The sequence below is a fragment of the Leopardus geoffroyi genome, chromosome B2 (genome assembly GCF_018350155.1).
Source record: "Leopardus geoffroyi isolate Oge1 chromosome B2, O.geoffroyi_Oge1_pat1.0, whole genome shotgun sequence".
Lineage (NCBI taxonomy): Eukaryota > Metazoa > Chordata > Mammalia > Carnivora > Felidae > Leopardus > Leopardus geoffroyi.
The window spans coordinates 107,698,821-107,716,011 of record NC_059332.1 but is presented as its reverse complement, the minus strand read 5'-3'; the positions used below and the strand labels follow the sequence as shown (position 1 = coordinate 107,716,011).

General features: G+C 36.8%; 1 protein-coding gene across 2 annotated transcripts in view; it reads left to right on the top strand.

Moving 5' to 3' along the window:
* Positions 1-17,191, top strand: part of MAN1A1 (mannosidase alpha class 1A member 1) — a 176,687-nt gene that overhangs the window by 97,389 nt on the left and 62,107 nt on the right. For both annotated transcript variants that reach the window (XM_045499427.1, XM_045499428.1), the window contains one exon: positions 6,163-6,257. In XM_045499427.1, the coding sequence (XP_045355383.1) occupies positions 6,163-6,257 (95 nt within the window). The remainder of the gene's footprint in view (positions 1-6,162; positions 6,258-17,191) is intronic.

Here is a 17,191-nt window from a genome sequence, read left to right as displayed (position 1 = left end):
AGCTCAGCGTAAGCATTTGAAGAAAGGCTTTGATATTGATTGCGCACTTCAAACTGAAGCATGTCTGAACTGAAACTGGTTCTTTCCAGTGCCAGAGCCTTCTGTTCTTATTCATTTCCTCTTTCCTTACTCTTTGCTCTGGCGTGTAAATATTCCTGTACAGTTCTTCGGGGATCTGCAAACTAGAAAGGCAAAAAAAGCCATACATCTTGTTTACAGCCTTGTCTAATCCTATCTGTAAGGGAAAAGTAAAAAGATAAATGTTTTTATTTGATACATTCTACAATCTGAAGTTTTTAAAACACTGATCAAAAACAGCAGTAAGACTATGATGATGTTCCTTAAAAGTAATGAAAAGATACAGGTTTGGTGCAGTTATTTTGAAATTCTTAACTTGAGACCATAAAAGTTTTTATTTAAACCTATTTGTTAGATACATGCTTGAAAGATTATTTTAGAAGCTATTTCATCATATTTTACTACCCTTCTTTCAGCAGATTACATTAGTTTTAATTTTTCGCTATGGATATCACTAGAATCTCTATGATGCAGGATCTTTTTGAAGTTTCCTTGTGGGTCGTAAGTGTCTGCCCATCTCAAATTGATTGGTACATGTTGTACAAAAACTATTTGATTTTAATGGTCATTTAAAAAAAAAAAAGAAAATATCTTCTATTATCAGCATGGATTGCATTTTATTAACTGTCATTTTTCTTTTTGCTATCTTTATAAAATCCTCCCTACCAAACATAAGTACCAGTAAATCCTGGAAACCAAGGTTGACTAAGAATTTGATGGCAAATTAACACTTCCTATCTTTATAAAAATGATAATAGGTTTGCTTTTTTGCGAGTCCCATTTTAGTACTAGCTTTATGACTTTAGAGTACTTGCTTTTCTATAAGCCCATTTAACTGGGGAAACCAAGAACCAGAAAAGTTAAGTGATGCACCCAGGCGCCTCTTGAAGTCATGGTAGAGCCAGTCCTAGGATGCAAGTGCTGGCTGGTCCAGTGAGACCTTCATCCTGCTTGCCCCATTTGAAAGAGCACAGAAGCACCATTTAAGTGTGCTTTTTGTGATCATTTGCCTTTCAGCACATTGTCCAGCATGTGCTAGTTAAAACTTAACTGTTCTTTAGAATGATTTGTGACATTTTTCCTTCATTCTTATAACAGCATTAACTTAACAAACTAGTTTCAAATTTTATTGCATAGTCACTGTTTTAAGGAGAAAGACATTATCTTTGAGAATCTGGATTCCTCCTCCAAGTAACTTGTCTTAATATCTCAGGAGGAGATAACAAATCAAACATTAAGAATTAGAATTGACTCAGGCTCATATATGATTTCATTTAAAGCATGAATATGTTAATTAATGTTTTTACCCAAAACTATTTTGTAATTGTGCCCAAGGGTTGAGACTCCACAATATTTGACATAATTCATTATTTTCCAACAACAGAAACTAGTAGAATAGGATAGAGCACTTCACAAACAGTAGAATATCATTGGTTTCTGATTACAGAGCCCAAGGTATATTTATTAATATTGGATTAATTCATTTATTAAATGAACATTTACTGAGTACCAGCTACATTATAGGATACTAGGTGTATGTATACCTCAACAAAGAAAACAGTCCATGCCCTTGTGAAGCTTATGCCTGCTGGGATTGTCAAACAATAAACAACACATTAATTAGGGACATGATAAATGGTGGGACAGAAATAAACAAGATGATATGATGAACAGTAAATGGAATGGCTAACTTTACATGGTGTTGTTAAGAAAGACCTCCAAAAGGGTCAGGAAAGTGGATTCCTAAAGCTAAGCATGAACTAGGCATGCAGAGAGCTAGGGAGCCAGCAAAGGTGGACTAGGGAATCTCAAGACACAGGGTTGTGATTTTCTCTCTGTTAACTGAGAATACAAATATTCTCCCACCCACTACTCATAGGAATACTGTGGTGATATCAATAAATTTAAACACAAAATGACCTGGGGCACCTGGGTGGCTCAGCTGATTAAGCATCGGACTTCAGCTCAGGTCATGATCTCAGGGTTCGTGGGTTTGAGCTCCATGTTGGGCTCTGTCCTGGCAGCTCAGAGCCTGGAGCCTGCTTTGGATTCATCTCCCTCTCTGTTTCTCTGCCCCTCTCCTACTCATGTTCTCTCTCTTTCTCTCTCTCTCAAAAATAAACATTTAAAAATCTTAAATAAACACAAAATGACTTAATCTGAGTTGGATATGTATAATAGGCAGTGAGGAGAAATGGAGGTGTTTTTCTCTACTTGTAGAAAGAAAAGAAAGTTACTTGGGGGTACAAGAGAGTCACACAAGAAAGCATTAGAGATCTATATCTTGATTTCTGTAATCAAATGCTACATTATGTGATGCCAGTTGTCAGTGTAGGAGTTCACATAAGGCAAAGATCTTGGCCTGGAGTTGAGATTTAGACTGGGCCTTGAGCAATGGGTGAATTTGGATTGGTCACCAGGAGGCAGAAAAGGGTGTTTCAAGGTGAGAGACTCTACAAATAAGTATACAAAGGTTGCACCCCCCCCAAAAAAGGAATTATGCAAAAATATAGAGATGTTAACTAAGCTTATTGTAGTAATCATTTCACAGTGTATGCATGCATCAGATCATCATGGTATATACAATTTTACATGCCAATTGTATCTCAGTAAAGTTGGGAGGAAAATCACTTAAGAAAAAAAAAAAGATACTAAAGTGGATGGACCTTGAATGAGTGACCAAGACCATGAAGACTCAAGCTGGAGCCAGAGTGGTCTTAGAGAGAAGGAAGACAATAAATTGGTCTCATTCATAGAGGTCATTGAAAAGTCAGCAGATCAGTTTTAACCTGATGTTTTAGACAAGAGGGAATCATTATTGTTTCTTGAAGAAGAAAGTCGTATAGTAAAAAGATTCGGTAATACAGATACAGACTAATGGAAACAGGAAGGAAAATCCTGGAGAATGGGAAACTTCCTTTTTTTTTTTTTAATGTTTGTTTATTTTTGAGAGAGAAAGAGAGAGCGCGCTCACTGAGGGGCATAGAGAGAGGGAGACACAGAATCTGAAGCAGGCTCTAGGCTCTGAACTGTTAGCACAGAGCCTGATGCAGGACTCAAACTTACAAACCACAAGATCATGACCTGAGCCAAATTTAGACGCCTAACTGACTGAGTCACCCAGGCGCCCCAAGAGGGCCTTCCTTTTTTTTTTATCATGCCATTTCATTGTACCTGGTGATGAAAATGAGGACTATGCTCATATCACAGAAAGGGAATGAATTGGATATGAGACATTTCGGGGAAATGAACATTGACATTTGATGACTAAAGAGTGATAAATCAATAGTCAAAATGCTTCCTCTCTTGGGACCCACGGACTGGTTGAACAGTGTCAGTGGTGGAACTGGGGAAGTTTGCCTGGAATATTAAGTGATTATTTCATCTTGGACATGTTGTTTCAGAAGACAACAAGATACCCAAATTGTGATGTGAGTACACAAGTAGAAGTATAGCCCTAGAGCTGACATGGAAGGTTGAATTAGAAAATGCAAACAGGTGATGAGAACTGAGGGCTTAGCTCTTGAGAATGAATGCTGATGATAAGAGTATGTGTAATGGGGTCATAGCACACACACACACAACCTGAGGAGAAGGTACCAAAACAGCAGTGGGATAAAAGCCAAGACAAGAAAGAATTTTAAGCATTTCCTTCTAGGGAAAGTTGTTAGGGAAATACCATTATCACTATCACCATAATGATACAGGTAACCTCTTAATGTGATTGCTGCGTGTCCTAAGATCCTTCAATATAGAAACAGTCATTTCTTTCCACAATCTTTAAAATAGTAAATGCAACTGTGGGCTTTTTTTTTTTTTTTTTGAGAGGGAGGGTGAGACAGAAGAAGAGGGAGACAAAGAATCCTAAGGAGGCTCCATGCTCAGCGTGTAGCCCAAAGCAGGGCTTGATGCAGGGCTTGATCTCAAGACTGTGAGATCATGACCAGAGATGAAATCAAGAGTTGGATGCTTAACTGACTGAATCACCCAGGCACACCAGTAAATACTATTGTTATCCCCACTTTATAGATGTGGAAGCTTAGCATAGAGGGATTAAGCAATTTGTCCAAGAATACCCAATTTGAAGAAGTTGAAACTAATATTCAAGTATAGGCATTGTGTTTTCAAAGCCTGCATCCTTAACCTCCCACGCCATATGGTTATAATATCCACGATGGTATTTTAATTGCATCGTTTGACTTCCATCTTATGTAAGTTTCTTGAAAAAGGAGTTAATTAACTAACAGTTTAAAAAGTGAAACTAGGAAGTCAACAGATGGCTGGGCGGTGATTGGATAATCCCTTTCAGCAGAAAAGAATGTAGAATTCTATAGAGTAAGGCAGAGAAAGAGAAGAATATATCTTTGGGTCTGTTTTTTTTTTTTTTTCTCCTCTCCTTCGATATACTGTTAGTGATTGAAATGGGAAATTGTCCACTTTAAAGAGAGTTATAGTAATTTGTGGAGGAAAAAAACCCTCTGTTTTCTAGTGCTTTCTATGTATTACAAATGTCTGTGTCCTCATTTCTATACCAGGAATGTTAGTTTATCTAAACTGATTGTCAACCAAAACTTTACAGTAAAACTCATTACTTCCTTAATTTTCATTACTAAATGAGAGTCTGCAAAAGAGTAGGGTTTTCAAAATAGCATCAACATTGGTATTACTGGAGTATATTCATTCTGGGAGCCCAAGTGTATGCCAGGATTTCTCTGTGGGGGGGCTCAGGACTTACAGCAGGAATTATGGACTGGAACCGTTCCCTCTGGAGATGCTACACAAGACCTCTTTGACAGGGGGTTTAAAGAATGCTTTTCCACTGTCTGGGAGAGGACTTTGTTTCCAGTTTTTTCCATGCTTCTCAGGGTTTCCCCAGCCTTTCTCACATCTCCGTTGTTTGAGCAAGAGGCAAAGGGAAATAGTTAAGTTCCCATCCCACCATGCTCAGTCCTATACAGTATAGGAAGGAGAAGGGGTGAGGCACCTGCTTGGTGCTTCAACTGTCACAGGGAAAGCTGTAGCATGCCTTCCTTCAGTGAGACTGAATGGATGTCATCTCATTACCCTTCCTAAGGCACAATGTGCTCAAGTGAACTGGCTGCTTAAAAACTTTTGATATTTTCCCATTTTAACAGAATAGAATTCTTAGACTTAGTTTATGACACTCCACAGTTTGGGCCCATGTTGTATACGTCTGACCTTGTTTACCAGTATTCCCTCTTTTTTGGTTAGGCAGGCTGACCTATTCCATTTCTGCTACAGGTCCCCACCTGCCTGTGTCTGTGTTTATTACACTGACGGCCCCCAGGGATACCGCTTCCACTTCCTGCCTTAATTTCTAGTATTCCTAGTCCCATTACATGCTGAGTACAGCCCTCATCTAAATGCTGTCTTCACCATAGAGCATTACAGAGTGCATCTGAACTCCCAAATGATTTTATCTCCAGTTGTCGTTCTATCTATGTTCTAGATATTTATGTGCATATATCATCTTCCTTATAAATTCTGGGCATAACTTGTACCTAATTTAACTTTGTGTCTTCCATTTCACCTACACTTAACATCAGAGGAAGTTAAAACTGCAACGAACTGAGAGGACATATAGGTTACTTGTAATAATATGTTTTTAAAACTTCTCCTTTCTCTGTGCTCCTCTGAATCAGTAAAGATGGGACAGGACCAGATCTCCCGATTTTCAGTCCAGGACTTACCCTCCAGCAGCCCTGGTTCTGCCTCTGGTTTGCATGTTGGAATCATCTGATGTCACCTGTGGTGCTTAAAAAAAATTGTGTTCCGGGAGCCTCAAACCATAGAATTTAGAATCTTGAGAGTGCGATCCAGACGTCCATATTATTCAGATCTCCCAGCGTGATGCTAATGTGCAACCAAGATTAGTAATAGATTCCCCACAGCACGGTGGCCCCTGGACCATTCTTGCTTTACTAGGTAATTCTATTAATTTGAGAAACTTATTTTTTCATATAAAGAAAATTTTAAAGTAGAAAGTACTAAATGTGAGACGATAATATAACACTTTTTTGTTTTGCTTACAATAGTAGCTTACGTAACTGTTTAACTTTTCAGATATTTCGAAAGAAAGCAGTGGAACTTGGGGTAAAATTGCTACCTGCGTTTCATACTCCCTCTGGAATACCTTGGGCATTGCTGAATATAAAAAGGTAAAATTCTTCATTTTCACAACATATTTTAAGTTGGAATATTCAGTTGTGGTTTAACTGGATGGATAATTTCTTGTATGATATCAGTGACTGATACCACTGGGAGTCTTGGCATCTGTCCTAGTGTTGGAAGCTAGCAGTTTTCCAAGCCTTAGACGGGTCCCTATCATGGGATGGTGTGACCCCAACAGAATCATCCAAGCCAAACGTGATTTGAGGTTTTCACTATTCATGGTGATGTTGAATATTGTCTCCCTATAGATACCAAGAACATCCCATTATCTTTAAAATCATTGTCAAAGCATTTCACTTCCAAAGAATCCAAGTCCTAAGAGCACTTACTTCAATTAGGCTGCTGGCAGAGATACTGCAGAGCCAGAACCTTGGACCAATCAGATCTCCCATGTAAGGAACTGGTGTGACAGGTGGGGAGCACTTGGGGCTGGCCTGCCCACAGTTGTAAGGAGGGAATGGAACTGCTCCACTGACCCAGATCAGCCCAACCATCTCATCCCATTTGGGTGAAAAATCTTGTTATGCCAAGTCCATGGGAATTTGGCTCCAAGAAAACCTGGGCTAAACAGACTTTCTGGTGTTTTCCCAGGGAGTAGTTTGAATTTTTATGATAGTTGAATAGTTTGCCAATAAACAGTCTTATCTTAAGCTGCCTTCTTAACCCCTTCTCCCCCATAGGTAATTAGTTACATACGTACCTCCTTGTGGTGGTGGTGGTGGTGATGATGACGATAGCTATTTTATTATCATAAAATGTCAAGCTTTGTTCTAGGGTCTTTGTGTGTATCACCATATTCAATCCCACAGTGACCCAAAAAGGTCAATACCATTGTTATCTCCATTTTACTAGTGGGACTTGCACCGCAGAGAAATTAAGTAATTTGCCTAACATCATATTGTATATAAATGGTAGAGATAGAATATGTACTTAGATATTTATACACACATCAATACATTAAAAAGTTTTCTTGTTTTTAGAAATGCCAAGAGGATGTGCAGGGTGATTTGGCAGGATTAATGCACATTTATTCTAAATTACTTATTTAAGTGACTTTCTTTCCTGAAATTAATCTTAAATAGTCAGTGAAATTAATTATTTGATTAATAAATCAGTTAAATGTGACGCTTTGTTTTCATTTGTATGTTATATATCAATACCTGACATCACACTGTACCTGTTTATAATTGTGTGTGTGTGTGTGTGTTTGAGGCAGGGATGTTAAGTCAGTAAGGCAGGGAGAGGGAGAGTCCACCAAAGTAGGCCATGTTAACTTGAGTTCTCTATTGTATGATGTGATATCTCAGGATCCGCTTTTCCCTTTAGAGGTCTGACAGCTCTCTCTTCCACCTTGAAGGTCATAGCATACACTGCAGGGACTCAAAGCAAGAGTGGGTGTGTGCTTGGCCTGGAGGCAGTATGGTGTTTGTTTGGAGGTCCGTGAGTTTTTTATTTGGCTCATGTAGATCACCTATAATAGGCTTCTATATCTTTGGACTTTGTATTTATAGAAAATACTCTGACCTAGAAACGACTCTGCCACCTGAAATAAGACCTGGTTATGAAAACACTTTGCACATTTAACACTTTTTTTTTCCTACTTACCCTCTGAGAAAAAAATGATATAAGCATAATAATACACTGAGTTAAGTGGTTATCAGGAGACCTGGTTCCAGGTATTTACAGCCACTCTGAGCGTCTTTCGAGCAATCATTTCAGCTCCCCAGGATTATTTGTAAACTGGAAGTTAGGCCACTTCAGTAGTTGCTTCGTGCACCTTTTCAGGTTTATAGGCCATTTGGAAATTCTGATGGAACATGGCCCTCTCCTCATAAAATGCACATTCCTGACTACACGTATTTTTACACAATTTCCAAAAGCTAACAGCACCATCGGAGCCCACCTAGAACCTAAGAACCCTAAGTTTAAAATACTGACGTGAATGATCTCTCCAACTTCTACTCTAAGATTCTGTGGAACTAATTTGCATTGTTTCCTGGAAGGTAATTAAATAAGGCCCTGCTGAAACTAGCAGAGAGAGATGTGCACCTCCATCATTGCCGAAGTTCAGTCAATTACTGTAAGGTGCTCATATCATTCAGTTAGTTCTAGCCTCTCTCAAAATAAGCATAAGAAATTAGATTCTTTTCAAGCATATTTAATTTTACTTAGTGTTTGCTTCCAACAGCCAAGAGGCTTTTTCCTTAGTTAAAACTATCCTTCGTGTATAGTGGAGGTAGTTTTCAGTACACAAAGGAATACTTCTAAAAACTTAAATACTGAGGAATCCTCCATTATCCTCTAGTGTCTATACCTCTTGAAAATTCATCAACTGGGGCATGGAGTTTTTTATAAAAGCTTATTTTGAATGTATAGTATTTTACATTAGAATTTTTTAATTTCAAAGATTACAGGAAAATTATATATGTTAAAAACTAATGTGTCATTTTATTGTATTCTCTAATGTTTTCCCGTAAAACTAGAGGAAATTAGGTGACCACTCAAGAGCTGATGGGAACACTTTTAATTTCTTCCTGGACAATTTGTATGAAATTTTTTATTATACATTTTTTCCATTCTCAATCCCATTTATTAAATAGCACTGACTTGCCCAAATTCACAAAATAAGCCATGGCAGAATTAATAGTGATATCAATCCACTGAAATTCCTCATATCCCTTTGCGTAATCAAGTATACTCATTGAATTCATTCTCCGTCCAGCTGTGAGGCTTGTTTATTACCTTAAAGAATATCCTCTAGGAAAAGAAGCCAGAGTTTCATATTTATCTGTAATAAGTGCCTTTCAGGATGTGCTGTTCATGTCAACCTGTGTATATGTGCTGTTTCCTCTGAGTATCTGTATTTTTACAGTATGTGCCAGAGGATAAGGGACAGCTGGCATGGAGCTTCTTTTCTAGTTTTTTGACGGCTGTCACCAGTAAAATTTTCAAAGGAGAGGGGAAAAATATGTCTGGCAAAAACATATTTTCTTAATTATCTTCTCAGAATAAGGGAGTGTCTGTGGAATGATTCCCACAAGAAAAAAAGTGCTTGAGGGTGCTTTTTAGAATACAGTAGCTACATATTCACTGTTGACTGGCTTTGAAAATTTTGGCAATAATTACGATGGGAGAGGTATAGAATATTCTGTCTGTAATATCATAGTTCTCTTGCTTCTCAATTTTAAAAATAGGGATGCTGCTCTTTGCCAACACCTATATGCTAACAAAAAATGTGAACTTATTGGTGTTATCTATTCACATCCCTCTAGTATTCAGATTATTGCCTGAAGATAATTGGTTTCTTTACCTTTCTGTTGTAAGAAATAAGCATTTATTTTAGTCCCTGCTGTGATAAAGTTTCTGTACTGGGTCCTGGGAAGATTTTCTGTTTCTCTTCACTTTATTTAAAAAGACAACCGACATGATCTTTCCCTCAGGGTATTCACGGCCTGGTTGGTAAAGCAGAATATATTTTTTATATGTTACTATATTATACACTCACTCAAGTAACTGATGAATGTAAACTGGTCTGTGCCAAGGAGAGATAATAAGTACTCTCCGAGTTGAATTTAAAGCAAGCAGTAGTTTGAATTGAGGAGGTTTATGCATTTGGAGCCAAAACACCAATAAGCCAAATTGGTTTTCAGCATTTGTGCAAACTGAGAATAGCAGAGAATCTAAATAATTTACTCATATTCCACATTAGTAATTCTGTCCCAAAAATCTGTTCAGAAAAAATAGATATATAATTATCTCTTTTGCTACATCTGTAATAATTCTTAATTCAAGAGCTGCTATATTATCTTGTAAGTTAATCGGAATTGTGATTTAATAGCAAGCGGTAATTTGAACAGATACCTGGGTGTCATACACAGGACCTGATTCGACTAACATACCAGCTTCACCAATACAATAGCAGAATGAAGATATGTGTATTATATAACACCTCTGCTAAAAGGAAAGCATGGCCTTTTTAGTAGATTAGATTTTTGGTAGAACTCAATTTCTCTAATGTGCAAATGTCAAAATTTGATGTCTGATCTTATTACTGTGAACAGGAGGCCCTATGCATTCTTTTTCTCCACCCTACAGAAGAAAAATCACCTCTGTGGTTTGTAAAATCAAGCATTTCACTATTTCCATATTTCTAGGTGTAATTCAAGCCTAGATAGAGTAAACTTACTAGATTTGGAGTTTTCTCCAGTGTGTTCTTAATTTAAAATAATATAGTTAATGTTCCCATTACTCATTTCTATCACAGGGCCTACAATCTGGGCATTCCTAATAATTATTCTGTCTTTCTTGATAAATGAGTTAGTTTTAGCTATATACTATTTTATCACTTGTTTCTCTTTGTGGATTTTTCCAAACTGACACTTGTCTGGTGGTTATATTAGGTTAGTGGAACTGTCTATAGCGTGTGCTTTTATGGCGCACATCAAGGGATGTGCTGGGAAGTGACTGATCTCCGTTCCAGCTCTCCTTCATTAGTCAGCAAGGTGATGAATGAGCACAACTCCTTCACCTATTCTTATTTCCTGCTTTGTAAAACCTTATTTACTGACTGCTCTAATTATGCAACACAACAGCATATTGTATCATTAGTTAGGTTGCAATTTGTATTATTATTATAATTAAATTGCAAATTGCTTTACTTTAACTGAAATGGGGCCTTAGTTAAGAATACTACATAGCTTAAGGTTTTCTAATAGTGAAAGATTATCCTGTGTGAAGCATGTACTATAGTAACAAAAGGCAGTAGCCCCCTTATTGGGTTTTACTTTGGGGTGTAAATGCTTAAGTATTATTGTAGCTGGTTTCAGTAGACACAAACTATGAAAGACCATCTAATAAAGTAAATATTTTAAAAAATATTTTCCATATATCTCCCTGTGTTTTATTTGAGAGTTGAAATATAAATGTTCACATTATTAAACTTATTAAATTTTAAGATGAAGCAAATACAATCTTAGACTTTAAGTCACAAGAATAATATTTTAAAAATCAAGAAACAAATTTTTTTAACATGAACAGATCAGACTTATTTAATGATTTGCTAATATTCTGATGCAAAATGCTGAAAAAGGTTCTGTAGCAGTGATACAACCTGAGTGTAAAATCAGTGTTGTGTCTTATCTTTATCTTTTATTTATATATTTTGTGGATCTGCTAAAAATTCAAAGTTCAAGCAACCCTAGAAAAGAAGGAAGTTCCACTTTTTCCAAGCATCTTGAGCTAACCTACTCTGTTTTCATTTTTCCTGATTGAATGTTTTAATAATAATCATATTTTAAGGTTTTCATACTGACATGCACAAAGTTATCAATGTCAGACATTAGAATATCAGTACCATAGTTAAAGCTGCTGTTTATGAACATTGTCAATATAGCTCTTGGCCTTGGATAAGTCACTAAACTGAGTTACCTTCTCATAAAGTAAAATAATAATAGTAATTTTACTTATCCTGATGACCTCATAGTTTTTTGTGGAAATCTAATGGTTTAATTATAAAATATCATTTCGAAGTGGTGTGAAATAAATGTAAATTGAAATTATTATTAATTTTTGTTCTTCTCAATTTTCATTATAAAATTATGTGGTGTGTATAGTATTTTATATTATAGAAAATAGCACATAACTAAAACTAATTTGGTTTTGATACTTCTTTTATAGCAGTTTTTAAGTTTTTAAGATACTCAGTGCTTATAACCCATTCTCAAGTTTCATTTTTGAGGTCAGGAAGAGAGATGGTATTTGTAGAACCAGCTGGAAATATAGAGAGAATGTCTCCATGACTATAGTACATGTAGGATTGTGCTGGTTTCATACTCAAACATTTGTTATTTTTTAGAATATTTTGGAATCAGCCTATAGGTTCCAATCTCAGTTTCCTCTCTAAAATTATATTTATTGGTGAATTGTCTCCTCTAGAAATAAGAACTGTTCCATCCATAAGATTTAAGAAGTGTGTGAGGCAATAAAAGGCAATGGTCTTTTCCCATGTCCCACATATTAGATAGTGTTTAATTAATATGGCATAAACCTGGTCCATAAGAAGGTATGTGCACTCTTGCTGTAAATATCTGTAGAGCCCTCCTTCCTAGTTCTTAGGCTGTCTCCCTTCTACTGAGGGTCTGACTGCTATGGTTACTTTCTGTCAGTGATTCTCAACCTTTCCAGTGCTTTAGAATAACTAGGGCATTTAAAAATACATATTTTTTGCTGCCTCCCTGTCCCCAGGTCTGTTTCATTTGGCTTGGAGTATGGTCTTGGCATTTTTCAAATCTCCTCAGCTATTCCAATGTTCACCTGGGGTTGAAAATCACTGCATTAAGTCTAGTGTTTATATGCTGAGAATAGCTTCATTTCTCTTCTCAATTACCTTTGAAAACATTTCCCTGCCCAATTGATGGTCAGTTTAACTTTTGAAATATAGAAATATTAGAAAATTGGTATGAAAATACCCAGCTTTAATAGAATAGTAGTTCTCAAATTTTAGAGTGTATAAGAATTGCCTGGAGAGTTTGTTAAAAACAAATATTGTTGGCTGCCCCCTAAGAGTTTCTGACTGGACAGGTTTTTGGTAAGTCTCAATAATTTGCATTTCTACCCAGATCCAGCTGACGCAGAGGCTGATGCTACCAATGCTGCTGATGCTCAAGGACCATACTTTGAGAACCATCGTAATATAAGAAATGAGCCATAAGAGCTAGTTAGTTTCTTAAATCTCAGAGCTGCTCAGTGAAGCCCCCAACTCCAAACATCCTTGAGGGGTGAGGAATGGCGGAGGAGAGGGGAGGGAGGATTCTGTTTCTATGACTAGTTTATTTTGTTAATAATTACCCAACTCTTTCAATTAATTCTAAGCAGTTTATTGCCTCTTCTGGAAAGCACTGATTCCAGACATTAATTACCCCCAGAAAAAGTTTACATGTTTTTTCCCTTGCACTATTATTTTTTTTTTAATTCAGTAAGACTAGAAAGCAAATGTTGGTCCATTTTAGCATAGAGGGGAAAAAAAAAACATTTTCAATGAAGGACTTCGGGGTAACATAGAAAGGAGAGCCATTTGTGTAAAAGCCATTCCTATGGCTCAGGCAAAGCAACTTTATTTTAAGCAGCTGGTCACCTGGTCCTATACCTGAGGGCATTCCAGAGCCCAAGAAGCTATGATCATCCTCCCATCAGAAGAGGAGGAGGGAACCCAGGCTTCTTCTGGATCATTTAATTCTCTCGCCAAGCGTCAGATCACTGTATCTGTGCCAAGCACTCCATAGCTTGACCAAACTAAAGGCATTTATTTATTGCAAGTGGAAAATAAGGATAGCAACACTTAATTTAAAGGTACTTTGTGTATATCCTCCTTTATTGGGACATAAGGGACAAGAAATTCTGAATAAAGGATGCTTTGCTATTCCTTAGTCATGCGTTGTGAGGCAGTAAGAATTTCAAGAACCTAATGGTGTCTGAACTGTTCCATTTCTTCCCACTCCTCTGGCCATAATTGAAGTTAATACCCAGGTAAATTAGGTTTTCAGTGTCTTTTATTCCCTGGAGGAAGGAGCAGACCATATCTGTCTTTGCACACAGCCTCTAACAGTCCTCATTACTTCTCTACACCACCCCACCCTCTTGCTTCATGAATTCCCGTCTGCCACAGACCACTTCTGCTGCGCTTCGGTGGGGCAGTGGAAGAAAGTTGACATGTGAATGGAATAAACTGGCTGATGTTTTATTCAACCATGGATTAGATGCTGAAAAAATGTGTGGGGTTTTTTTTTTTTCTGTATTTCCTGAAGTGCCCACACTTAAAGCTAAATTACAGCATATGAGTAATTAAAGTGCAAAAATTTATCAAAGGTGATGTGTAGGCAATTGAGAGACAATCTACCCCAAGAGGGCTGCTTAACTCCCTTAAAAAATGGCTTGTGGTATGTGGGAAGGCTGGTAAGAGGCCTTCCTCACTATTCAGTTCTTGGCAGATAGATCCTTGGTACAAAATGCATGGAACTGGATTGTTAAATATGACCACTACTTTCCCCCACAGCATCCCACTGTTGAAGCAGTTAACTCCCCAGGACAATTTTAAGGACAATTATAGTTATTTGAACGCAACAAACTCAAAGTGGCTTTCATCTCAAGTTTTCAAATGCTCAGAACTAGTATTTTAGGGATTCAGCTTTGTTCACTGTATTCACACAATTGGTGGCAAATCAGACTTGGCAATTGGAAATGTATTCTGTGTACAGGACTTAAATTAGGAACAAGTCAGAACACATAATTCATACAGTGCCTTTACAGGTCAGCAGTGGAATAATCTTTTCAAGGAGGCTGCTATCCCAGATTTTTAATGAAGCAGCAATCAATTTTCCTGTGATTAATCTCAAGACCAGGCTCATGTTTTTAGTGTGGGGCAAACCTTTCAAATATCTAATTAATAAAGTTTAATTTAAAAGTTTATGAAATCGTTTGATTAGATGTTTGGAAATCAGCCTAGGTATCAAAGCAATTTCTCAGCCCTTATTATTGTTAATCATTGTAAATATTCAACTAACTATATTGGATCTTTGGGAATTGGAAGGTCAGTATAAAATATTTATACTACAGCCAATAATTTTTAAAAGCCTTACGCTCTCAGTGGGTATATTAACCACTCCATGTTTTCTGCTCATGCAGTAGTGGTTGTAGTTGATCTGTTCTAAAAAGTGGGATGAACAGGAATTGATTGCTGTCTCTTTAATTAACTAGAAAAAGAAAAGTGATGGAGCAATAATAAGAATTAATTGTAATTTACTAATCTGGAAATTAATGTGCAGCTGGGCATGAGTACAAGCAATGCAATTTGGTGATTTAGCAATCATGACAAATTATCTTCATCTGTAAGGTAGAGAGTTGCTAGCATTTCTTTATTTGATTTTTAGTAACAGACCTAGTTTTTAGGAAGACCTTAGATGAGGGCTCATATTGCCCTTTTATCCTGGAAATGTCAGTTGGAGTTTAGCATTATTAATTAGGTCTCACTTTCCCTCTTTGTCATGTCATGCTATAGTTTTTATGGAACATTTGTATAAAACAGTGATTACTGGTAATTGACCTGCATATGTTGAATAATCTTAAGATGCTACTGAGGGTTTAATGTACCTTGTAAATTGAGAGGCTTCCAATTAAGTTGAGTTCTTAAGATAATCACTTTCAAAACTAATCAAGTAATAGGACATTAGTAAAGCTCTTATTGACTTAATTGTGACAAATTAATAAATAGACCCAGTGCAATTACTATAATGGTTCTGTCAGTGAGCAGTTTTCCAAAACTTAAGCGTAAATCTATTCTACCCCCTGGAAGTACAATAAAAGTTACATAAACCATTTTAAGGTGGATATCATTTCTAATAGCTGTGTGTGAGTACAGTGTAGTGTTGTGTCACTTCCTTTTTAAATATGACTGCATTTATTGCAGAGGCCAGTGAATCTGCTTGCTAAACCCTTAAAGCATATGATTTTATAAGAGATCTTCTGTATGCCTTGAACAAAATGATTACACGTTCTTGGGTTCTCCCATCTTTATTTTTCTATGCCTGTGCCCTTGGGGTTGGTGCCCTCTCTCCTTGGAGAGCCATAGAATGTCCTGTCCTAATGTCAGTCCCCAAGAGCTGTCAGCATAGTGCCTTTTTATACCTAGTTGGCACTCTGCAAATGGACTTTGGGAAATAAATGAATTATGAATTACAGATTTGCCATAATTTTTTAATATCTGACAGTGCCAATTTCTATGACTTTGCTGATTGCATTTAAGAAAATGGCATCAGAAAGAACGGGAATAGAAGTCCTGCTTCCACTAATTTAAGAATAGTATGACAAATATAAATATTTCTCCAAGAGCACCAAACTATGTGTTTAAAATGCTGCATTTTACTGAATATGACTCTATTAAAAAATAACATGATCACATATCTTCTTTCTCCAAGCTTTGATTTTCTCATTTGTTAAAGTAGAATTAATAAATTGTATCAGTTTTCCTGAGATGATGTTTATGACAGAATGCAGAAATTCAAGAAGTCAGGCGTCTTTTAGATCCATAAGTGTGGATCACTATGGAATTTCAGGATCCTGAAATCATCATGGTAGACATCCATACCACCCATCCATACTACCTGTGTTTAAGTTAGACCTTAGCACAGAAGAATGGACTTTCATGTAAAGAAGTGTGTGCATACATGCGTGTGTGTATAATAGGTATACACACATTTGTAATTCTAACATGACTCTCGTGTTCAGTTTGTAACTCATGGTCTTCCTCAAACAGGGAAGCATTGTAGAGACCTCATAGTAATTGTCATTATCTGGAACAACAAAGGGAAGTCAAGTACCCAATTTAACTACACGGGTGAAGAAGGATTGTTTTTAAATTATTGTAATAACCTAAAATAAGGATTGCAGTAAGGACTAAAATTGCGGTGATTTCATTAATTGTGAGGCATTAAAATAATGGTTCCGGAACTTAATAGGAAAAAATTCATGTTAACATCGTATAAATGCAGCACTTTTAACCATTTGTTTACATGCAATTACTGTAGCTAATCACATGATGGAATTTGCAGCCCACTATATCAGCACCATAAGCCCATGGTTTTTAAGCTTTTTTACCCTCTTATCAATGAGATATTTTTGAGCACTCACCCAGAACATGTACTCTTATTTGTAAATTATATATATATGGACCGCTGTATTAATATGCCCTATACATTTGCAAATACTCAAAAAGTAGAATTGTAAAGGATAAGAAATGAGGAAATAAAGTATTTTAGTAAGAAATGAGTGTTGGGGCACCTGGGTGGCTCAGTCAGTTAAGCATTCGACTCTTGATTTTGGCTCAGGTCGTGATCTCACGGATTCATGAGTTCAGGCCTCACCACACTAC